The sequence below is a fragment of the Mesoplodon mirus genome (assembly GCF_964341445.2).
Source record: "Mesoplodon mirus genome assembly, chromosome: X".
Lineage (NCBI taxonomy): Eukaryota > Metazoa > Chordata > Mammalia > Artiodactyla > Ziphiidae > Mesoplodon > Mesoplodon mirus.
Genome location: NC_138981.1, coordinates 92,731,702 through 92,757,037, shown reverse-complemented (window position 1 = coordinate 92,757,037; position 25,336 = coordinate 92,731,702). Strand labels below are relative to the sequence as shown.

The following is a 25,336-nucleotide window of genomic DNA, read 5'->3' as shown; positions in this document are numbered from 1 at the left end:
GGAAAGGAAGGAGTCAGGCTCTGGGGACTTGTGTCAGGTACGGGATGGCTGGAGAGCATCAGCTTCAGGCTCCGGCTCAGGCCAAAGCTGGTGAGCAAGATGCTGGTGGGAAGATGTCCCTGCCAGCCCCCACTCAGGGCTCCCAGCTCTGCAGAGAAAGGCCCTGGGACCAAAGAAAAGGAGCCCATCGATCACTTCAGGGAAGTTGGTGAAGCTTTTGGAAAGTAGTTGGTGAAACTCAGCTGAGTCCGTGGGACACTGGGCGATGGACCTGACTCCTCATCTTTGATAGGAGGATGCCAGGCTGCCTGGCCCCGTCCAACTGCACTGACCTGGATTAGTCATTCCCAGAGGAGAGAGGACCCTTTTCACGAGGTACAGAGCTCTGGGAGGACTCACTCACGGGAGTCATCTCATTCAACACTCATGCATTCAACAAATACTTATTGAAGAACTACTAGGTGCCAGGTGGGTACCGGGTGGGTGGGTACCGGGTGGGTGGGTACCCAGAGTATAGAAGCGAATAAGAATGCTTTCTGATTTTAAGGAGTTACCAGTGTAGTTCAGGAGCCCAAGTTTCTGGACTGACCAGTCAGGTCGTCTTGAGTGGTGCCAGGCCTCACTTCACACTGGCACCAACTTCCTGAGTCCCAATGTGATGTTGTGGGACAGTATCCGTGGTGGGCAGCATCCCTGATGGGGAGCTCCCAGTCTTACTGTGTTGTCTCCAGCTCCTCCTCCATGCTTGGCTTCCAAACCACTTATTTTTTTATTTTTAAATTTTATTTATTCATTCATTCATTTATTTTTAATTTTTTTAATTTTTTAATTTTATTTTATTCATTTTTTAATATACCAGGTTCTTATTAGTTATCTATTTTATACATATTAGTGTATATATGTCAAACCCAATCTCCCAATTCATCCCACCACCAACACCCCCTTCCCCCCTTGGTGTCCATACGTTTGTCCTCTACATCTGTGTCTCTATTTCTGCCCTACAAACCACTTCATCTGTACCATTTTTAGAGATTCCACATATATGCATTAATATACGATATTTGTTTTTATCTTTGACTTACTTCACTCTGTATGACAGTCTCTAGATCCATCCACGTCTCTAAAAATGACCCAATTTCGTTCCTTTTTATGGCTAATATTGCATTCTATATATGTACCACATCTTCTTTACCCATTCATCTGTCGACGGACACTTAGGTTGCTTCCGTGTCCTGGCTATTGTAAATAGAGCTGCAGTGAACATTTTGGTACATGCCTCTTTTTGAATTATGGTTTTCTCAGGGTATATGGCCAGTAGTGGGATTGCTGGGTCATATGGTAATTCTATTTTTAGTTTTTTAAGGAACCTCCATACTGTTCTGCATAGTGGCTGTATCAATTTACATTCCCACCAACAGTGCAAGAGGGTTCCCTTATCTCCACACCCTCTCCAGCACTAGTCGTTTGCAGATTTTCAGACAATGCCCATTCTAACTAGTGTGAGGTGATACCTCATTGTAGTTTTGATTTGCGTTTCTCTAATAATAGCGATGTTGAGCATCTTTTCATGTGTTTGTTAGCCATCTGTATGTCTTCTTTGGAGAAATGTCTATTTAGGTCTTCTGCCCATTTTTTGATTGGGTTGTTTGTTTCTTTAATATTGAGCTGTATGAGCTGTTTATATATTTTGGAGATTAATCCTTTGTCCATTGATTTGTTTGCAAATATTTTCTCCCATTCTGAGAGTTGTCTTTTCGTCTTGCTCGTAGTTTCCTTTGCTTTGCAAAAGCTTTTAAGTTTCATTAGGTCCCATTTCTTTATTTTTATTTCCTTTACTCTAGGAAGTGGATCAAAAAAGATCTTGCTGTGATTTATGTCAGAGTGTTCTTCCTATGTTTTCCGCTAAGAGTTTTATAGTGTCTGGTCTTACATTTAGGTCTCTAATCCATTTTGAGTCTATTCTTGTGTACGGTGTGAGGGAGTGTTCTAATTTCATTCTTTTACATGTAGCTGTCCAGTTTCCCCAGCACCACTTATTGAAGAGACTGTCTTTTCTCCACTGTATATCCTTGCCTCCTTTGTCATAGATTAGTTGACTATGGGTGCGTGGGTTTATCTCTGGGCTTTCTATCCTGTTCCATGGATCTATATTTCTGTTTCTGTGCCAGTACCATAGTGTCTTGATTACTGTAGCTTTGCAGTACAGTCTGAAGTCAGGGAATCTGTTTCCTCCAGCTCCGTTTTTTTCCCCTCAAGATTGCTTTGGCTATTCGGGGTATTTTGTGTCTCCATACAAATTTTAAGATTTTTTGTTCTAGTTCTGTAAAAAATGTCACTGGTAATTTGATAGGGATTGCATTGAATCTGTACATTGCTTTGGGTTGTGTAGTCATTTTCACAATATTGATTCTTCCAATCCAAGAACATGGTATATCTATCCATCTGTGTCATCTTTGATTTCTTTCATCAGTGTCACAGTTTTCTGAGTACAGGTCTTTTACCTCCTTAGGTAGGTCTAATCCTAGGTATTTTATCTTTTTGTTGCAGTTGTGAATGGGATTGTTTCCTTAATTTCTCTTTCTGATCTTTTGTTGTTACTGTATAGGAATGCAACAGATTTCAGTGCATTAATTTTGTATCCTGCTACTTTACCAAATTCATTGATTAGCTCTAGTAGTTTTCTGGTGGCATCTTTAGTATTCTCTATGGATAGTATCATGTCATCTGCAAGCAGTGACAGTTTTACTTCTTCTTTTCCAATTTGTGTTCCTTTTATTTCTTTTTCTTCTCTGATTGCTGCGGCTAGGACTTCCAAAACTATGTTGAATAATAGTGGTGAGAGTGGACATCCTTGTCTTGCTCCTGATCTTAGAGGAAATGCTTTCAGTTTTTCACCACTGAGAATGATGTTTGCTGTGGGTCTGTCATATATGGCCTTTATTATGTTGAGGGAGGTTCCCTCTATGCCCACTTTCTGGAGAGTTTTTATCATAAGTGGGTGTTGAATTTTGTCAAAAGCTTTTTCTGCATCTATTGAGATGATCATATGGATTTTATTCTTCAGTTTGTTAATATGGTGTATCACATTGATTGATTTGCATATATTGAAGAATCCTTGCATCCCTGGGATAAATCCCACTTGATCATGGTGTATGAGCCTTTTAATGTGTTATTGGACTCTGTTTGCTAGTATGTTGTTGAGGATTTTTGCATCTATATTCATCTGTGATATTGGTCTGTAATTTTTTTTGTAGTATCTTTGTCTGGTTTTGGTATCAAGGTGATGGTGGCCTCATAGAATGAGTTTGGGGGTGTTCCTTTCTCTGCATTTTTTTGGAAGAGTTTCAGAAGGATGGGTGTTAGCTCTTCTCCAATGTTTGATAGAATTCACCCGTGAAGACATCTGGTCCTGGACTTCTGTTTGTTGGAAGATTTTTAATCACAGTTTCAATTTCATTACTTGTGATTGGTCTGTTCATATTTTCTATTTCTACCTTGTTCAGTCTTGGGAGGTTATACCTTTCTAAGAATTTGTCTATTTCTTCCAGGTTGTCCGTTTTATTGGCAGAGTTGCTTGTAGTAGTCTCCTAGGATATTTTGTATTTCTGTGGTGTCCGTTGTAACTTCTCCTTTTTCATTTCTAATTTTATTGATTTGAGTCCTCTCCCTTTTTCTTGATGAGTCTGGCTAAAGGTTTACCAATTTTGTTTTTCTTCTCAAAGAACCATCTGTTAGTTTTATTGATCTTTGCATTTGTTTTCTTTGTTCCTATTTCATTTATATTTGCTCTGATCTTTATGATTTCTTTCCTTCTACTAACTTTGGGTTTTGTTTATTCTTTGTTCTCTAGTTCCTTTAGGTGTAAGGTTAAGTTGTTTATTTGAGATGTTTCTTTTTTCTTGAGGTAGGCTTTTATTGCTATAAACTTCCCTCTTAGAACTGCTTTTGCTGCATCCCAGAGGTTTTAGATCTTCGTGTTTTCACTGTCCTTTTTCTCTAGGTATTATTTGATTTCCTCTTGGATTTCTTCAGTGAGCTCTTGGTTATTTAGTAATGTATTTTTTAGCCTCCGTATGTTTTTGTTTTTTACATTTTTTCCCCCTGTAATTGATTTCTAATCTCATAGCGCTGTGGTCAGAAAAGATGCTTGATATGATTTCAATTTTCTTAAATTTACTGAGGCTTGATTTGGGACCCAAGGTGTGATCCATCCTGGAAAATGTTCCACATGCACTTGAGAAGAAAGTGTAATATGCTGTTTTTAGATGGAATGTCCTACAAATATCATTTAAATCTATCTGGTCTATTGTGTCATTTAAAGCTTGTGTTTCCTTATTAATTTTCTTTCTGGATGATCTGTCCATTGGTGTAAGTGAGGTGTTAAAGTCCCCCACTATTGTTATCTTACTGTCGATTTCCTCTTTTATAGCTGTTAACTGTTGCCTTATGTATTCAGGTGCTCCTATGTCGGGTGCATATATATTCATAATTGTTATATCTTCTTCTTGGATTGATCCCTTGATCATTATGTGGTGTCCTTCCTTGTCTCTTGTAACATTCTTTATTTTAAAGTCTATTTTATCTGATATGAGTATAGCTACTCCAGCTTTCTTTTGATTTCCATCTGCATGGCATATCTTTTTCCATCCCCTCACTTTCAGTTTGTATGTGTCCCTAGGTCTGAAGTGGGTCTCTTGTAGACAGCATATATATGGGTCTTGTTTTTGTATCCATTCAGCGAGCCTGTGTCTTTTGGTTGGAGCATTTAATCCATTCACGTTTAAGGTAATTATCTATATGTATGTCCCTATTACCATTTTCTTCATTGTTATGGGTTTGTTTTTGTAGGTTCTTTTCTTCTTTTGTGGTTCTCACTTAGAGAAGTTCCTTTAGCACTTGTTGTAGAGCTGGCTTGGTGGTGCTGAATTCTCTTAGCTTTTGCTTGTCTTAAAGCTTTTGATTTCTCTGTCGAATCTGAATGAGATCGTTGCCAGGTAGAGTAATCTTGGTTGTAGGTCCTTTCCTTTCATCACTTTAAATATATCGTGCTGCTCCCTTCTGTCTTGGGGAGTTTCTGCTGAGAAATCAGCTGTTAACCTTGTGGGAGTTCTCTTGTATGCTATTTGTCATTTTTCCCTTGTTGCTTTCAACAATTTTTCTTTGTCTTTAATTTTTGTCAGTTTGATTACTACATGTCTTGGCGTGTTTCTCCTTGGGTTTATCCTGCCTGGGACTCTGCGCTTCCTGGACTTGGGTGGCTATTTTCTTTCCCATGTTAGGGAATTTTTCAACTATAATCTCTTTAAATATTTTCTCGGGTCCTTTCTCTCTCTCTTCTCCTTCTGGGACCCCTATAATGTGAATGTTGTTGTGCTTAAACTTGTCCCAGAGGTCTCTTAGGCTGTCTTCATTTCTTTTCATTCTTTTCTCTTTACTCAGTTCTGTGGCAGTGATTTCCAGCATTCTGTCTTCCAGGTCACTTATCTGTTCTTCTGCCTCAGTTATTCTGCTATTGATTCCTTCTAGTGTATTTTTTCATTTCAGTTATTGTATTGTTCATCTGTTTGTTCTTTAATTCTTCTAGGTGTTTGTTTTTTAATTATTCTAGGTCTTTGTTATACAATGTTAAACATTTCTTGCATCTTCTTGATCTTTGGCTCCATTCTTTTTCCGAGGTCCTGGATCATCTTCACTATCATTATTCTGATTTTTTTTTCTGGAATTTTGCCTATCTCCATTTCATTTAGTTGTTTTTAAAACTTTTAATATAAATGTATGTATTTTATTTTATTTATTTTTGGCTGCATTGGCTCTTCATTGCTGCGTGCGGGCTTTCTCTAGTTGCAGTGAGTGGGGGCTACTCTTCGTTGTGGTGTGTGGCTTTCTCATTGAGGTGGCTTCTGTTGTTGCAGAGCACGGGCTTTAGGCATGTGGGCTTCAGTAGTTGTGGCTTGCAGGCTCTAGAGTGCAGGCTCAGTAGTTGTGGCACACGGTGTTAGTTTCTCCGTGACATGTGGGATCTTCCCGGACCAGGGATCGAACCCATGTCCCCTGCACTGGCAGGCAGATTCTTTTTTTTTTTTATAAGTGATTTCCATCATAGGAGAAGTTATGTTTTACAAAGGAGCAACAGCTTTAAATAAAAGGGTAACTTTTAACACATGGAATTTCAGGTTCCAGCCAATGTCAAAGATGGGGTGATTTGCAAAGGACAGTTTTCAGCTTATCAGAACTTTCCCAAAGGGTGTGACTCACAAATACCACACATATTCATTCTTCCTTCTCAAGGAGCAATAGAGTCCAGACCTCAGACATAACCAAACTCAGTACAATTTTAGCAAGTACATTCCAAAGACTGAATCTTTAATTAGAGTATCTTTTAGGTTCAACTGTCAGTGAAAGGGAGAGACAAATCTTGTCTTTTCTTGCCTGTCTGGCTTCCCCCCCCACTTCCTTCCTTTCTTCCTTCCTTGAGAAATTTCCACACACATTAAAAATGTAATTTGCTTCCTTCCCCCCCACCACCCCCCCATCCTTTTTTCAGTAAGGAAAGGCGATCCAGAGAGTCTCCACCTACATTTCATTAAGCACCATCCCACTGTTTTTCACATCAGCAATCAGTGTGGTAACAATGCAGAGTCACAAATCATTTCATATTGTGGTTATGTAGGGGGTTCAATCAGATTTTTTAAAAAATCCTTCTCCAGATAAAATCTTTAGATCAGCTCTTTAAGTATAATTGGGAGAGAGAATTAATAACAATTGAGTTACGTTTTTTCTAGTTTGCAAATTAAAAAAATCTTGACTAATGTAACATGCAAATCTATTATTAACTTTTCTGAGTCAATGTTACTAATTACTTCAATATTCCTTTTTAAGACTTGCTATTATATAGCTTTTCTATATTTTTGCTTGTTGTAATCTTCTAATCTCCTTTATACCACCACTTCTCCATTTTATTTTTTTATTTTTTTATTTTTATTAGTTTCTGCTTTATAACAAAGTGAATCAGTCATACATATACATCTGTTCCCACATCCCTTCCCTTCTGTGTCTCCCTCCCTCCCACCCTCCCCATCCCACCCCTCCAGGCAGTCACAAAGCACCGAGCTGATCTCCCTGTGCTATGCGGCTGCTTCCCACTGGCTATCTACCTTACGTTTGGTACTGTATATATGTCCATGCCTCTCTTTCGCTTTGTCACAGCTTAACCACTGCGCCACCAGGGAAGCCCCATTTAATTGTTTTTCTGGGGTTTTATCTTGTTCCTTCATCTGGTACAAAGTCCTCTGCCTTTTCCTTTTCACTTTGTCTATCTTTCTGTGAATGTGGTTTTCCTTCCACAGGCTGCAGAATTGTAGCTCTTCTTGCTTCTGCTGTCTGCCCTCTCCCAAACCACTTTAGCCACGACTTTTGCAAACATGAGAAAAAGCATCTGTGCCAAAGCTGTGGAAGGAAGTGACTCATCAGGGCTCCTGTAAATGGTTGTATAGTTTGTACAACTGGCCGTCAAAGTAAGTGGGGCTGAAATTACCAATTACCTATGTGCCCACAGGTCTAGCACCACCCAGAGTACTGTTTCTTTTTTTGTTGTTGCTGTTTTCTAATTCATCATGGTGGTTAGGTGCAGCAGGGAGAATCTTTTTCTAGTTGGCACAAAGGCATCTCATAGGCTAGAGGAGACCTGTGATTACCAGAAGGACCTAGAACAGGAGAAATAGAATCATCTCCCACCATTAGGTAACTCTCTGAAAAGCCAGAGAAGTCAGCTCTGCTTAGGGTCCTGCTGCTTCTATTGTATGGAAATACACCTCTCCCAAGAAATCACCAGAGGCCATTGCAAGGGATTGGCTAGCCTGAGCTACAAGGCAGTCAAGCTACGTTCTGTTGTGACGGGGCACGTTTCAGAGGGAGAGGCCCCATTTCCCAAGGCAACTTGAGAACTGACCTGAATCCCTATTTCCCAGTTCCCAGGCTGTCTGGTGCTGAGGAGCACATTGTTTTTATGTGCCCAGCCCGCCCCATCAGCTCTGAGGTCACAGCCATGGTGGCCAGGTAAGCCAAAGGACCCAAGGTCAAGAGAAAGAAGTAGACAGTATCCAAGTCCCATGACCAACAGGAGATTTCTAAGAGGGGCAAAGGGGAGGCGGGAGGAGCAGGGTCCTCATCTCTCCTCAACCACCGGAGCCCAGGTAGATGGGCGCAGAGGCCCGGGGGAGCACTCAGCAACCAACAATTCAAGGACACAAGGACACCCACACAGAGGCACTGCAAAGACTTATTGGGATAGTAAGATGAATAGATTTAATCATTCTTGTTTGAAAAACAAGACATAAATTAGTATATATATAGAATTTATATATTTTATGTAGTATATATAGTATATACAGACATTAGAAAATATGTTCTCTCCATGAAGCCGAGGGAGAGGTGAAGGATGGCGGTGGAATGAATGACACAGGCGGGGCCTGAGTGGTGAAGGGGCAGGATCAAGAAGTTGGGAGAAGAGGCAGACCATGTCAGCAGGCAGGCTCGTGGTGGTCACGGGGGGCAATGGTTCCCCACTGCCTGCATCTCTGGCCCATTAAACAACTTGGTCCTGTGGGACGAGAGGCAAGGAAGAGGGGGGCTGGCTTTTGCAGAAGGAGCTCCCCTAATCCTTGCCGGGAGGAATCGCCACTCAGGGGGTCCTTTATCGCACTCGGGGATACCAAGGATGGGGGGGGTGAAGCACAGTGTACATCTTTATAAAACTCACATAAGAATGGGAGGTTTCACGTGAGCCTCTCATGGAATGATGAAAGAGAGGCAGACACAGGGCACGAGCTTGTGGGAAATGGGGGGTATGGAGAGGAGAGGTGGATGAGAAGCAATCTATACAGAAGAAACATTGGCTTTCTTTGTTCCCTACAATGGGCAATTAGTAGGGACTCCGTGTCTTCACTCCCAGGAACGTTGTAGTGGGGGCAGTGATGGCAGCAGATGTGTGTCAAGGAGGATGCTAAACAGTGTGGATTCCCTTCCAGATGACTCCGGGGGAGTGGGGGTGGGGGGAGAGAGAGAGAGAGAGAGAGAGAGAGAGAGAGAGAGAGACAGGTGCCGGACTGCACCAGGTAAGGCGCTCAGCTTCTTTTCTTAGAGAGACAAATCCACAGGGTCAATACACAGCCAAAAGCATATACTCAGGGTTAACATATCACGCTAGCTTCCAGAAGTTTAAGATATAGTCATCAACAGCTCCCCCGACCCCTCCCCCCACCCCCCACCCCCCACCCCCCATCTGTAGCTAAGTCGGACTCCTAAGGACAGTCTATCTGGTAGAGAGATGTTGAGAGAAGCCACACGCTGGCAGCAACAGCCCCTGCGCTGGGCCGGGCCAGGTGGGCTCTGAGGCCTGCGCTGGGTCTCCCCAGGGCAGACGTGTTCACCAGGTACCTTACCCAGAACGAGCGGGATGATCCCAGATGCTTGTTCCCTAGTGGACTGAGCCACCCTGCCTGTCAGCGAGGGGCAGGGCACTTTGGGGATGGCTGGTGTGGAGCTACTGGGCCCGGGGGTGAGCGCTCCCCGAGGCTGCCAGCCTGCTGGGCCGGCCACAAACAGCTGAGCGTGGCTGTTTTCTGCAGACCCACTACCCGGGCACAGGCCCTCCGGGGTGGCTCCTGCCGAGTGAGTGTGAGCCCAGGGTGGGCGGGCACGTCTGGACTGTGTGCCCGAGCCTCTCCACTCGCTCGGCGCTGTGGCCTGCTGCTACTGCCACTGCTCCCCAGAGAAGCACAGGAGCCAAGAGGAGCTCAGGGCCCACGGGCCTCCTGCTTTAGGCCCGCCTCCGTCCGGCTCCCACGATGGAGCAGGAAGCGGACCTGATGTCACGTCTCAGCCCTAGAGAAGAGAGGCAATACAGCTCTGTGGCAGGCGTAGTGACCGGGGTGGGGGTGGGGCCTTGGCCCTCACAGTGACGCCCAGAGGCCAGGGAAGGGGTGAGGATACCCAGGGTGGCAGGTGCTGGGAGCCCTCAGGGACTGCCTCAATGCACGGAGCTGTCACTCCCTGGAGACTGAGGGCTCTGGGACCCTGACTGGCCCAGCAGACACCTATACTCACCACAAGATGCAAAGACCACAAAGCTCAAACCTGGGGCCACAGTTGGGGAAGGGGGGCAGGCCCGGGCAGATGGCCTACTTAATAAGGGTTTTTAAGGAGCGGGTGAATGTGCTCATAACAGTCGCTGAAGCGGGGGAGCCCGGTGTGTGACCCGCGGCCACTGCCTGCTGCTGCTGCTTAAGGCTCCGGGCGGTGGACTCCTCGGCTGCGCGCAGCAGGAAGGTGTAGTTCCTCACCACCTCTTCCACCTTGGCCAGCAGCTCTTGGCGCTGGGCCTCAGAGCGCACGATGAACACCAGCCGCACGAATGTCTCAATGAGGCTGCTCAGCACCTGGAAGCTGCCCGTGATGGCCGCCAGCATGTGAGTGGGGCTCTTGTCCACGTTGGCCACACGGCGGCAGGAGGCCCGGAGCTCCTTGAACTTGAGAGCCAGCTCGAGCTTGTACTCAGAGATCTGGGAGACATAGGGCTTGGGGGCGCGGGCCTCGGGGCTGGCCACGCACTGCCGCAGGACCGTCAGCAGCTCGTTGGTGTCCAGCCGGGCGGCCAGGAAGCCGTCAGGCAGGCCGTAGGCATGGGCCCGCAGGGCGTGGATCTTGGCCAGGCTCCCCTCGAAGGTGGACACCCGCAGGTCGATCTCCTGGGTGCGGGAGGCCTCCGGGCTGCTGCAGGTGGCGGCATCCAGCACCTGCAGGGTCCTGCTCACCACGGGCACCACCTGCTCGTCCAGCTTCATGCCGGGCAGGATCTTCATGGGGATGGAGTAGGAGAGCTCATCCTTGCCGTCGCTGGTGTCATCCGCCATGTCACACTTGCGGTAGTAGAAGCAGTAGCGGATGGAGCAGCACTTGCCGCTCTCGCTGTCCTCGTCCAGCTCCGCGGGCTTCCGGTACACCTCTTCCGGCAGTGAGAACACGGCCATTTGTCTGGGGCCTTTGGTCTCAGGGGCAACGTGGACGTAGGAGGGGTCTCCCAGGGTCGGGGATTCCAGCGACTTGCTTTTGGGACCCACGCCTAGGGGGTGGCCTGCCTCTACCTCCTTGGCCTCCCTGGGCAGCATGCCCAGAGGTGGGTGCGGGTAGACATCCGAGGTCAGCGAGGCCCTGTCGCCCTGGTCCAGCTCACTGATGCTGTAGCGGCGCATCAGCTTCCTGTAGTTGGGAGCTCCTAGACACTCGCCCCCCGAGGCACATGTGGTCAGGCATGAAACCCCGCTCTCAGGGTCCGATCGGCACTCTCGGGATTCCAGGCTGGTGGAGCGGATGCGCCGGACACTGGTGGGGCTGCCGAGGCTCAAGCCTGGGCCGGCCTCTGGCTGCCTCTGGGTAGGGGGGACCCTGTCCCTCTCCCTCCCCCCGAGGCCAGGCACCGGCGTCTGGGGGGCCTGAGGCCGGGCCCCCCGGCACATGCGCTTGCAATCACAGCTGCGCCTCTGCTCTCGGGACATGCCGGGCCCCTGCTGCACGGGGCTGCTGCGGAGCTGGCAGCTGCAGCGGCCTGGAGCTGGGGGTTGCAGGTACTCGGTGCCCGACAGCTCCCCCTGGCTTGGTGGCTTGAGAAGTTCCTCAAGGAACTCCAGTTCATACTGCTTCACCTTCTGCAGCTGGGCCTGCCGCTCATCGGTCTCCTTCTTCTGGCGGGTTGGGAAGGTGGCAGAGAATAAGTTGCGGAGCCGGAAAGGACCCCGGGACGATTTGGGTTTGGTGGGGCCTTCGGAGGCCAAGTGGGCTCCATCCAGGGTCGTTTCGATCTTTCTGGAGGGCATGGTGCTCACCTGCCGGCTGGCAGCCTGAGGCCTCAGCGGGCTCTGGCCTCGCTGCTGACAGCTGGGGCTCTGGCCTCGCAGCGGGCAGCTGGGGCTCTGCAGAACCATGGGGTAGCCGGCTCGGGGGACCAGGCTGGTGTCCTCAAGCTTGCTGCTTTGGGGGGTGCTCTCCAGCTGTCCCTTCTCCCCCTGGCCGGAGATGGTGCCCTGCTTGTGCAGGGAAGGCTTAGCACCCTCAGGCCCGCCCTTGCCTGCCACCTCCCCGGTACCTTGCTTGCCCATTGACTCTCGACTCGCTCGAGAAAGATAGCTTTTGGGAGGGAAACTTTGAATAAGCAGCCTGTCCTCTTGTGAGGAGAGGTGCAGGCTATCAGCTCGGCTGCCTGTGGGTGCTCTGGAGCCGGAAGAGACCTCTGGGCTCAGCTGCGGCTGGGAATTCCGTGAGGCCTCTGGAGCACTGGGACTCATTTTGAACTTAAGATTCTTATTGGCACTGCCGCTCATCATGCTAACTTCTGGCCTTCCCATACTGACCTCTGACCTCCCCATGCTGGCCTCTAACCTCTCCCCACTGTTGGGGGGGCTCCCTAAGGCCCCGCCAGGGGTAGACAGACTCTTAGTATGAACCACCTGCTGTAGGGTGGCCGAGATGATGGCTGGGGTCACACTGCCCTTTGGGTCCAGGATAAGCTTGGGGCTCAACCTGACCTCCTTGGGCAGGCTCTCCCTTAGCTCAGGGACCTGCTCTTCACTGAGGGACGGTGTGGCCACCCTCAGTGACATCTCTAGGCCTGCCCGAGTGTGGCCAGGCCCTTTGTCCTCAGGAACTGGGGACAGAAGGCTCAGATTCTTCTGCTCACTCAGCTGAGGGGACAGTGCTGGGTGCACAGCCAGGGCGTACGTTTGCTCGTGCTGTGGCTGCGCCTCAGACGGGGGCACCTTCCTCCGAGCGCCAGGGGTGCCAGGACTCTGGCCTGTGACAGCTGGCTGGAGGGATGGGTCGGGATCTGGGCGCCCGAGAGAGTAAGGGGCCGTGAGAACGGCCTGGGCTGCACAGCTCTGGATCCGGAAGGGCAGGTCCTTGCGGGCCAGGAGGCTGTCCTTGTTGAGATGCTGGGCCAGGAAGTAGGTGGTATTCTGGTGTTGCTTCATGGCTGACATCACCTCCGACATGTCCGTGAGCTCCGAAGAGTTGGTTTCGTGGCCCGAGTCCAGCGATGATTCAGGGGTGATTGTGGCCAGCACAATCAGACCTGGAGGGACAGGGATAGGGTCTGCAGCATTTACTCGTGTCAAGTCCTTTCCAACCATATGTAGAGAGTCTATGAGGGTCGAGGTTAGTCAGCAGGATTTCAAGCTGGAAAAAACCAGTCAGGCCTGGGGGGCCTGCAGGGCTGAGGGTGGGAGGTCGGGAGGGGAGGGGACAAAGAAAGGCAAGCCGGGAGAGGGGTGATGAAGGGCTGGAATCCGAAAGAGAAACAAAAGAGGCCTAGAGAAGATCTGGGCAGTTTGATGGCAAATTAACATGCAAATCATAGGCAAAACAATATGCTAATCATCACTATTTTTAGATTCAACAGCTAGGAAATTTTTGTTAATTGTCCTGAAGAGAGCCAGCAAAGAGAGCTCCCTCTCTCTCTGGCCCTCCTCATCTGGCCAGGCCTGCCTACAGTCCCTGCAGCTGAGGCCATTTAGCTGAGCGTGACCTCTCTCTGGCTATCACATGGGCCTCTAGCCTGGGAGCAGCCAGTGCTTGGAGCTCCAGACTCTGAGCAAAGAGAAATGCCAGGCCTGGGGGCCAAACACATGGGGGCTGCCCGACACCAAGGATGCGCTCACATACAGAAAAGGCAGGTACTCGCCCTGGTCAGCGAGGCTCCCTCTGACCCCAATTGCTTCACCCTCTCTGTCCCCACTTGCCCTCGCCTCACAGGCTTTCTCATATGCCTTATTCCTCCCAATTTCCTTCCTGTCACTGTATCACTGACCTCTTTGTTTGAAGGCGTATGTGTGTGGAAGGATGTATGTGTGACTATGGGTGCATGTCTGACATCCGTGTTTGTCTACAAGATGGATGTACGTGGGTCTATAACAGGGAATAGCATGCATGCTGTATAGTTTGCCCACCAAATAATAATAATAGTGGCTACCACTTACTGAGTCCCTACTATGTGCTAGGAAGTGTTTATGTACTTTGCATGAATGATCTCATTTAATCCTCACAACAACCCTACGTGATAGGACTATTGTTCTCAAATCCATTTAAGATGACAAAAGTGAGGCTCAGAGAGGGTTAAGTGCCAAAGCAAAGGTGACACTGAAAGTGTTGAAGAAGCCAGGACTTGGATGCGTCTGACTGAGAGCCAAAGCTCTTAGGCGGATAAAGGCCTCAGCCCTGAGCGGTGCGGGCTCCTGGCTCCCCTGATCCCAGGTCCCTAGGTGGTTAGTTGGTCATTTTGTTTTTCTTCCAGTCATATGCATGCTGGATGTTCTTTGCCTGTCTTCTATATCTCTCACAATCTTGCTCTGATCCTCCATCCTGGCCTGGCTCCGTAGCTGTCACGGCCCCAATGCCTGGGGTCCATCGGCAAGACATTTCCAAAGCGATGGAATGGTGAGAGCCAGAGCTCTAGCGGGGGCTGAGCAGCAGATCCCTGCCGCAGCTTCGTCGCTCCCCCGACCCTACCTAAACTGCCTCTGGCCCATGCACTGCCCTGACACACCACGCTGACTTTGACCTCTGCTTGGGAAGAAGAAATGTCACCTGCTGGGCCTGCCTGGCCAGGAGAAGGAAAGGGAGGCAAGAGGGAGGAGGAACGCGCTGTTACCTGCAGTCTGAGGGGCTGGGGGGTGTGGTCCATCCTCTGAGGCTGCCAGGGCTTCCAGAGCCTGCAGAGTGGACACCAGGGCATCATCTAGCTCCTGGGCATGATCTCGGACTGTCCGGGTCTGCACGCTGTCAATCAGTGTCACCGGAATCTCATCATACAGGAGCCCACGCAGGTGACGTCCTTGCTCCTGGCTCTGGACGGCCCGGCGCTTGGGGTCCTCTTCATCAGAACTGTTGTCTCGGAAACCAGGAGGTGGGGCAGCAATGGAAGGCAACAGCGAAGTGCCCTCATCTTCCTCCTCTTCCTCCTCCTCACTCCCGGGGGGTGGGAGGGACATCAAGTCTACCATATTGTCACGAGAGGAGCCAGACCTCCCACCTTTGCGAGGGCCCAGATGCTCCTGGAGTTTGGCTTTGCAAGAGTCACAGTAGAAATTCAGGGCTTCAGCCCCAAGGGAATTTTCCAAAGTGTAGGACCGGGCCCTGCTGGCACAAGGCTCATGGTCTAGGCTAGCTGCATCAAAGTCATCAGGGATCACATCATAACCTTGGCCAGAACTCTTGGACGTGGGGTCAGACTTGGTCCGGGGCCTGGTCTCCTCAAAGAAGATTAAGTTCTCATTGACATCTGTCCGGCTTTCCTGATCCTTCCTTTGTTCCCGCATGTGGAGGTAGCAAAAGCTGACAAGCTCAGAGTCGGCAGGCGGGGGCGTGCAGCGGCTCGACTTCCTGGGGCTGGTGCCCATGCTGCCCACATAACTACTCTCCTTTTTCCCCAGGTGGCCCCCAGTGACAGGGCGGTGGGCGCTGTGCATGTAATCTAAACCCAGAAAGAGAATCAACACATGAGCCCTGGTGCTGAGGACTGTGGCTGAGTTTCCTTGGAGTCTCGGGCCTGGGTCTCTGGTGCCCAGTTGGGTGGTAGGTACTGAGAGGGAGCATTATCTGGCTGCTAGAGAGGAGGGGAAGGGGCAGCCATGCTGCTGCTGCCCCTGAAAGTAAAGTGAGTAGAATCAAATGGCCTGGGCTGCTAATAGCCCCATCACCGGTGAAATGGGAAAAGGCATGGGCTGAGGTGGGGGTGAACACCTTGGTATCTGGGCACAGCTGGACACTTACACGGGTATGTCTGGTCTGAGAGTCAGCTCTAGGGTGAGGTTTGTTTTATGTCCCCCCTGGAACTGTCCCTGTCTCAAACCCCACTCTATTCAGAATCTGTCCCACCCCCAGTGCTCTGTTACACTCGTGTTATGCTGGATCTCTTGAGGCAGAAGGAAATGAATCTGACAGGTTAGTAGTGGTTCAGTGGGCAAGTGTAAAATAGGCTAGTACAATCCCAAGAGTGTGTATTTCAAAGAGGATTTTCGATGGAGGGACCCTAAAAGAATAGAGCTCAGGCTTCCCTGGTGGCCCAGTGGTTGAGAGTCCGCCTGCCGATGCAGGGGACACGAGTTCATGCCCCGGTCCGGGAGGATCCCACATGCCACGGAGCGGCTGAGCCCATGAGCCATGGCCGCTGAGCCTGCGCGTCCGGAGCCTGTGCTCTGCAACGGGGGAGGCCACAGCAGTGAGAGGCCCGTGTACAGCAAAAAAAAAAAAAAAAAAAAGAAAGAAAGAAAGAATAGAGCTCTACTAGTAAAATTCAGTGCATCTGAATGTGTAAAGCATATGAGGGATACGCTGGGATGTGGGAGGAGGGTGGGGGGAGCATTTTTGTCAATTCCTCAAATCATAGCATTTCTCTGTATTCATACAGGGCTAGCCTACCTGCTCTACATACATGTAGCAAAATGTTCTAGTCAACAGTTTTAAACAATGGTAAGTGTGTGCATCTGAGAATTATCCATAACAAATGCTTTCTTTCTGGTTTCTCTCTTTTAGTCTGTTTTGGGGACCCCTTCCCATGTTATCTGTGAGAATATACTCAGACAATGCCAATTCCCTTTGCTATCAGCAGACAGACAGACAGATGGCAGGCATTAACTTAGGCTAAGGTCATACACATGATCCTATTTAATCCTCACAACAACCCAGTGAGGTAGGTGCTATCATTATCCCCATTTTACAGACAAAGAAACTGATCCATTCGTTTTGTGACTTACACAAGGTCACATGAGTTGTAAATGGCAGTATGGATTCTTTTTTAATTTTTTTTTTGGCCACGCCACGTGGCTTGTGGGGTCTTACTTTCCTGACCAGGGATTGAACCTGGGCCCTTGGCAGTGAAAGCACAGAGTCGTAATCACTGGACCGCCAGGGAATGCCCTGGCAGTCTGGATATGAGCCCAGGTTTGAGGGTCTACAAAGCCCATGTTTTTTTTTTTTTCTTAAACATCTTTATTGGAGTATAATTGCTGAAACACACCACATGCTTTTGGCCTTAAGTAATAACAAGGTGAAATAAGAAATTAACCAAGTGCAAAACTTGCTGTCTTTCAAGTGAATTTTAGGGCTTTGATTTATTGTTTATGAAGGAAGTAGGCACTACTTCCTCAGAAGACAAGAATCAGCATTTGTAGAAGATAAAAGGGAGCCAGGTGCCTATTTCTGGATTCATTTGTAAAGCTGTGTGGGTGAGTGTAAAAAAAAAAAAAAAAAACAAACAACAGAGAAAAACAAGCGCAACCATACCCTGGGGGCCTTTCTCTCATTTCCTAGGTTATATACAGTGTATTTTTTTGAAATACGCATTCTTTGTTTTTACATCTTTACTGGAGTATAATTGCTTTACAATGGTGTGTTAGTTTCTGCTTTATAACAAAGTGAATCAGTTATACATATACATATGTTCCCATATCTCTTCCCTCTTGCATCTCCCTCCCTCCCACCCTCCCTATCTCACCCTCCCTATCTCACCCCTCTAGGGTGGTCACAAAGCACCAAGCTGATCTCCCTGTGCTATGCGGCCGCTTCCCACTAGCCATCTATTTTACGTTTGGTAGTGTATATATGTCCATGCCACTCTCTCACTTTGTCCCAGCTTACCCATCCCCCTCCCCATATCCTCAAGTCCATTCTCTAGTAGGTCTGTGTCTTTACTCCCATCTTGCCCCTAGGTTCTTCATGACCATTTTTTTTTAGATTCCATATATATATGTTAGCATACGGTATTTGTTTTTCTCTTTGTGACTTACTTCACTCTATATGACAGACTCTAGGTCCAACCACCTCACTACAAATAACTCAATTTCGTTTCTTTTTATGCAAAGCCCATGTTTTTTAACCATTACCCTATAGTTCATCATGGTTCTCAAGATGCTGGGAAAAAATCTCAAATGCCCTTCAAATTCCAGCTGGACAGGGTCAATGTGTCAGTGTTGCTTTTCATTAGTGCTTACAGCCATCACAAAAGCATGGTGCTGTCACTTAACAATAGAGCCCTGAAATACACGAAGCAAAACCTGACTGAATTGAAAGGAGAAATACACAAGTCGAATTGAAAGGAGAAATACACAAGTCAACGGCAACAGTTGGAGACTTCAATACCCTACTTTCAATAATGGATAGAACAACTAGGCAGAAGATCAACAAGGAAATAGAGGACCTGAACAGCACTATAAACCAACTAGACCTAATAGAAATCTATAGAATATGTCACCTAACAGTAGCAGAATATACATTCAGCTTAAGTACACCTGAAACATTCTCCAGGACAGACCATACGTTAGGTCATAAAATAGACCTCAATGAATTTAAAAGGAATGAAATCATATAACGTATGTTTTTTGAGCACAACAGAATTAAATTAGAAATTAATAACAAGGAAATTTGGGAAATTCATATATGCGTGGAAATTAAATAAAACATTCCTAAATAACCAATGGGTCAAAAGACGAATCAAAGGAAATTCGAAAATACTTGGACATGAATGAAAATGAAGACAGTATATGAAAACTTATGAGATCTAACTAATGTAGGGTTTAGAGGGAAATTTATAAACACCTACATTTAAAAAAGAAGAAGGATGTCACATCAATTACCTGACCTTCCACCTTACAAAACTTGAAAAAGAAGAGCGAACTATGGGAATTCCCTGGTGGTCCAGTGCTTAGGACTCCACGCTCTCAGTGCTGTGGCTCAGGTGCAAGCCCTGGTCAGGGAACTAAGATCCTGCAAGCCACACAGCACAGCCAAAAACAAAACAAAACAAAACAAAGCAAACAAAAAACAAACTAAACCTAAAACAAAACAGGCAGAAGGAAATAAATAATAAAGTATAGAGGATACAAAAATGGAGAAAAATCGACGAAACTAAAAGTTGGTTCTTTGAAAAAATCAATAATAATAACAAACCTTTAACTGTACAGACCAGGCAAAAAAGAGAAGATTCAAATTACTAAAATCAGGAATGAAAGAAGGGACATCACTGCTGACTCTACAGGTATGGAATCATTTATAAGGTGAATATTTTGAATAAACTTATGCCAACAAATTAGATAACCTGAGATAAAAGGACAAATTCCTAGAAATACACAAATTACCAAAACTGACTTAAGAAGACAGAAAATCTGAATAGGCCAATAACAGGAAGATAAACTGAATTAGTAATTAACTCTCCCCAAATCAATCAGGTCAGTCAGTCAGATAGTCCAGGCCCAAATGGCTTCACTGGTGAATTTTGTCAAATGCTCAAAGAAGCATTTATAGTAATTTTTCAAAAACCCTTCCAAGAAATAGAAAAGGAAGGGATACTTCTCAACTCATTTTGTGATGCCATAACTTGCTACCATAACCAGAAAAAGACATCACAAGAAAACTACAGACCAATATTTCTTATGAATTTAGATACAAAATATAATATAGATCTCAACAAAATACTAGCAATCTGAATCCAGAAACATATACCAAGAATTATACACCATGACCAAGTGGGATTTACTGCAGGAATGCAAGGTTGATTTAACATCCAAAAATCAATTAATGTAATACACCATGTTAATAGAACAGAGGACAAAAGCCACATGATCATCTCAATAGACACAGAAAAATCACTTGACAAAGTCCAACACCTTTCATGATAAAACTCGACAAAATGGAACTTCCTCAACACGATAAAGGTTAACTATAAAAAAAACCTAAGCTGGGCTTCCCTGGTGGTGCAGTGGTTAAGAATCCACCTGCCAATGCAGGGACATGGGTTCAAGCCCTGGTCCGGGAAGATCCCACATGCCGCAGAGCAACTAAACCCGTGTGCCACAACTACTGAGCCTGCACTCTAGAGCCTGCAAGCCACAACTATTGAACCCGTGTGCCACAACTACTGAAGCCCATGCACCTAGAGACCATGCTCCGCAACAAGAGAAGCCACCACAATGAGAAGCCTGTGCACCTCAACGAAGAGTAGCCCCCGCTCACCGCAACTAGAGAAAGGCCGTGTGCAGCAACGAAGACCCCAAACAGCCATAAATAAATAAACAAACAAACAAGTAAATAAAAACAAAGCTAACATCATACTTGATGGTGAAAGACTGAAAGCTTTCCCTCTAAAATAAGGAAAAGTCCAGAATTTCCATTTTCACCACTTCTATTCAACACCATACTTGGATTTCTAGCCAGGACAATTAGACAGTAAAATGAAATACAGTCATCCAGACTGGAAAGGAAGAAGTAAAACTATCTCTATTTGTAGATGACATGATCTTATATAAAGAAAAATCCCAAGGAATCCACTAATAAGCTATTAGAACTAATAATCTCAGCAAGGTTACAGGATAAAAGCTTAATATACAAAAATCAATTGTATTTTTATGCACTAGCAATAAACAATCTAATAGTAAAATTAGGAAACAATTCTATTTATAATAGCATCAAAAAGAATAAAATACTTAGGTATAAATTTAATAAAAGAAGTACAAGACTTGTATACTGGAAACTACAAAACATTTGTGAAAAAAATTTGAAGAAGATTTAAATAAATGGAAAGACACTCTATGTTCATGGACTGGAAGACTTAATACGGCTAAGATGGCAATACTTCCCAAATTGATCTACAGATTCAACACAGTCCCTATCAGAATCCCAGCTGACTTTGTAGAAACTGATAAGCTAATTCAAAAATTCACATGGAATCACAAGAGACCCAGAATAACCAAAACAATCTTAAAAAGAAGAACAAAGTAGGAGGACTCATACTTCCCAATTTTAAAACTTAACTACGAAGCAATGGTAATCAAAATTGTGGTACTGGCATAAGGCTTAGACATTATAGGTTATATGGAATAGAACTGAGAGTCCAGAAATAAACTCTCTTTTATGGTCAAATAGCCCAATTTAAAAATGAGCAAAGGATTTGAATAGATATTTCACCAAAAAAGATATGCAAATGGCCGATAAGCACACGAAAAGATGCTCAACATCACTAATTATTATGGAAATGCAAATCAAAACTACAGTGAGATACCACTTCACATCCGCTACAATGGATATAATAAAAAAGATGAACAATACAAGTGTTGGCAAGGATATGTTGAAATTGTAACCCTCCAACATTTCTGATGGGAATGTAAAATGATGCAGTCACTTTGGAAAACAGTTTGGCAGTTTCTCAAAATTAAACATAGAACAGCAATCTTACTTCTGGATATAAATACCCAATAGGAATGAAAAAATGCTTCCCTACAAAAACTTGTACATCAATGTTTATAACATCATTATTTATAATAGCCAAAAGGTGGAAACAACCCAAATGTCCATCAGCTGATGAATGGATAAACAAAATGTGGTCTATCCATACAAAGGAATATTATTAGTCAACAAAAAGAAATGAAGTACTGATACATGCTACAACATGGATGACCCTTGAAACATTATGCTAAGTGAAAAAACCAAGCTACAAAAAGACCATATATTATATGATTCCATTTATACAAAATGTCCAGAATAGGCAAAGCTATAGAGACAGAAAAGTCAGTTAGTGGTTGCTTAGGGCTGGGTGGTGATTTGGGGGTGGGGGAATGGGGAATGAGTGCTAATGGGTACGGAGTTTGTTTTAGAAGGGGTGAAAACATTCTAAAACTAAATTGTGGCAAGGGACTTCCCTGGTGGCTCAGTGGCTGAGAATCTGCCTGCCAATGCAGGGGACATGGGTTCGAGATCTGGTCCGGGAAGATCCCACATGCCACGGAGCAACTAAGCCCGTGTACCACAACTACTGAGCCTGCGCTCTGGAGCCAGCGAGCCACAACTACTGAAGCCCGTGCACCTAGAGCCCATGCTCCGCAACAAGAGAAGCCACTACAATGAGAAGCCTGCGCACTGCAATGAACTGCAATGCCGCAACTAGAGAAAGCCTGCAACCCAACACAGCAAAAAATAAACAAATAAATAAATTTATTAAAAAAATTGTGGCAAGGATTGTACAACTCTGTGAATATATTAAATACACTCAAAAACACTGAGTTGTGAGCTTTAAATGGGTGAATTTTATGGCTTAGAAATTATGTCTAAATAAAGTTGTTTATTTAAAAAAAAGCACAGCCCTGGGTACATGATGAACTCCCAATCATTATAAAAAGAGCAAAAATGTGCTCTGTACTTGAAAGGACCTTATGGGGTTTATCTCACATGATCCTGTCAATCCCTCATGAGGTAGGAACTATTATTATCCTCATGGTCACACAGCTGGGATATGGCAGAGCAGGGACTGGAACCCAAGTCTTTCTGATTTCAGATCCCAACCCCTGCTGTTTTCCATAAACCATGTTGCCTCTCTATACAGTCAATGTAACCACATTGAGTGGGTTCAATTTAGATCACAGTGGCTGTATCTAGGGAACTCTGGGTCATCTGGAGGAGTAGTATGTAATGACCTCTGTGCCTTAGGTAAGAAGTGCTCTAGGGGATGGGGGCTTCCCTGGTGGCGCAGTGGTTGAGAGTCCGCCTGCCGAGGCAGCGGACACGGGCTCGCGCCCCGGTCCGGGAGGATCCCACATGCCGCAGAGCGGCTGGGCGCTGAGCCTGCGCGTCCGGAGCCTGTGCTCCGCAACGGGAGAGGCCACAGCGGTGAGAGGCCCGCGTACCGCAAAAAAAAAAAAAAAAAAAAAAAAAAAAAAAGAAGTGCTCTAGGGGAGCACTGAGCCAGGAGCACAAACTATCAGTTCAGGAAGTCTCTACCCGCAGGCACTGTCCTTGGGTCCTGGCCATGTACCCGTGCTAACTCCCTGTGACACAGCTGAACAATCAGCATAGCCAGCCTGGCAATAAGCTGCCATCAGAGGTGGCTCCCAGGGGCATGTCCAATAAGCAGGTGGTGACTTCTCTCAGACAAGATCTAGAAGTCTGAAGGTGGCTTCCCTCCCTGCAAGATGGAAACATCTCCCGACATCAGGTTATCAAGGCCAGGTGATGCACAGCCTGCCACTCGGTACTGTGATTTGCAGATCCAAGGAGCAGCATGGGGCTGTGTGGAGGAGAAAATGTGCCTGGAAAAGCCCAAATCTCCTCTGGACAGGTTAGAAATGCCAGTAAAGCCAGGTGCGGTAGGCTGATGGCTGGGACAGCGTGCCTCTCAGATTGTGAATCTGCTGTAAATTGCTCATCAGCTTTCCCCAAGAGGGATGCCCTAGTCTGTGGCTGTGTACTCAACCACTCGGAAGGCTGACTTAAAAGGAATGCTTGCAAAGAAACAGGACGGTGATCCAAGTAGATCAGCATATATATATGCTCAAATATATATCTCACACACACACACATGCACACACACATACACACAGCACGATGTTGACCCAACCAGCTTTCTATTACTTGGCCGTGCTGTATTCTATAGTCCGATGATCATTACTGGTTATAATGACCTAGAAGACTTGGAATACATTCACGTTCTTTCTGAATCATCATTAAAAAAAAAGAGTCTGTTATGTTCAGTCTAGCTTTAGCACTCTGCATGTTGTGGAGTTTTAACTTCATGAAAATCAGTAAGCCATGCATGGGCTATGTAGTAGCCCTTAACCAGAATATTCAATTCACTAGACCAAACTGTTTTCTAACCATGGGAGAAAATGTAGAGTGCGTTCCTCCAACTGTGGTCCCAGTTGGGGCCCCCAAAGCCTTATTTTCCTGGATTTCCCCAGGACACAAGCGAATTCAAGGCTGGAGAGATGGTAGCTGCCTCTGGACTTCCCACCAGTGGTACAGCTGGAGAACTGGTATTTGTCTGAGCCTTTCTCAAGCCCAGGTGTTGTTCTGTTGTGTCAGCTGAATTTCCCCTAAATAAATGCAAATGTACTTGCTGCATTGACATTATCCCTTTAATCATCTGTCCATATTCCCCCACTAGACTGTAAGCTTGGTGAGGGCAAGGACCACATCTGTTACTCATGGCTCTATCCACAATGCCTGGCACATAATGAATACTCGAGAAATAGTTGCTGGGTGAATAAATGAAATACCTACTGTGGGGAAACTACTGATAAAGCCTAAGAGGTAATCCCTTCCTTCCCACTTCCCCCTTTTCCTTTTGTTTTCTCGGCCTCAAAGGAGAGGTGATGCTTTCCTTTTTCCACTTGTGCGTTTAACAGCATCCTTTTGGCCCAGCCAGCTGAACACTGAGTTGGCTAGCTGGCAGCCAGCAGCTGCAGAGGAACGAGAGTAGAGGGCCAGCCAGAGAGACCAGGCCCTGAGTAGGCTGGAGTTTTGGCCCCCGAGGGAAAAGCCCAGCTGAGGTTGGCAGGATTCCTCTTCCCTATAGGCCTTTGCTAAACAACAGTTAGCACTGGGGCTTCTGTTTTGAAATGAAAGTGCGGGCCAATGGAGGAAACCCATCTCACTTTGTACCAGGGACTGATGGCCCCTCACTGTAGCCTGGGCAGAGGTCTCCTCAGCGGTGCTGCTTGCTGTGCCCCTTGCCCGTCCTTGGGGCCATGGGATAAGATGTGCATACCAGCCCCCGAGAAGCGGAGCTGTGCAGCTCACCCTGTCCCACTGGCCAAGAGCACTGGGTGGCTGCTGTTGAACCCAGCATCTAACAGTCCCAAATGCCACACATCTGGGCCCCAAGCGTGGACTCAGGGCCTTGGGGAAGTGAAGCACTGCAAACAGCAGGGACACCACTGTTGTCCATGTGGCTCCTGTATGGACAGAGAAGCCTTGTGCTACAGGCAGCCTGAGCCCCCATCACTCTGCAGGCCCAAGGGGGCTCTCAGGAATCAGAGAGGGGCTCTAAAGCCATGCCCAGCGTTTCTAGAAGTCTCCTTTCCAGGCTGCAACACCTCCAAGAGAAATCGATTTGCCTTTGGAACAGCTTCCCTCTTCCCTTTCTCCCTCTCTATCCTGCTCAGTAAGAGGTATCATTGGGTGTGATGACAGAGAGGAAGACCACAGGGGACACTGACAAAGCTAATGCTGGCCTTGCCTTCCTTTGGCCATCAGAGGTTTGATAGTACAGATGGCCACCTGCTTCAGAGCTATTCACCTGGAGGCGTGTGGCAGCTCAGCCCCTGGGCTTCTTCTATTCTAAGTCAGTTCCTTTGCTTCTCTATGTGGAGCCTCCTTCATATGCTTTGAGGCCGCCTATCCTTTCCCACATCTGTGGTGGATTGCCTTCTAATTCCTGTGGACGTGATGAGATGTAAACGTGGGCCTGTCACGACGTTCGTGATGAAGAGATCACGAGGTGAGAGGGTGGGTGTAGGTACACGGC

At 46.6% G+C, this 25,336-nt stretch overlaps 1 protein-coding gene across 1 annotated transcript in view; it reads right to left on the bottom strand.

Annotated features, from left to right (window-relative positions):
- Nucleotides 1-10,178: 10,178 nt before the first annotated feature.
- The window catches only part of FRMPD3 (FERM and PDZ domain containing 3), a gene marked incomplete at its 3' end in the record, with an annotated part of 36,987 nt that continues 21,829 nt past the window's right edge, over nt 10,179-25,336 (bottom strand). The window contains exons 9-10 of the mRNA XM_082610398.1: nt 14,699-15,520; nt 10,179-13,123 (exon numbers count right to left, since the gene is read on the bottom strand). Coding sequence (XP_082466524.1) covers nt 10,179-13,123; nt 14,699-15,520 — 3,767 coding nt within the window. The remainder of the gene's footprint in view (nt 13,124-14,698; nt 15,521-25,336) is intronic.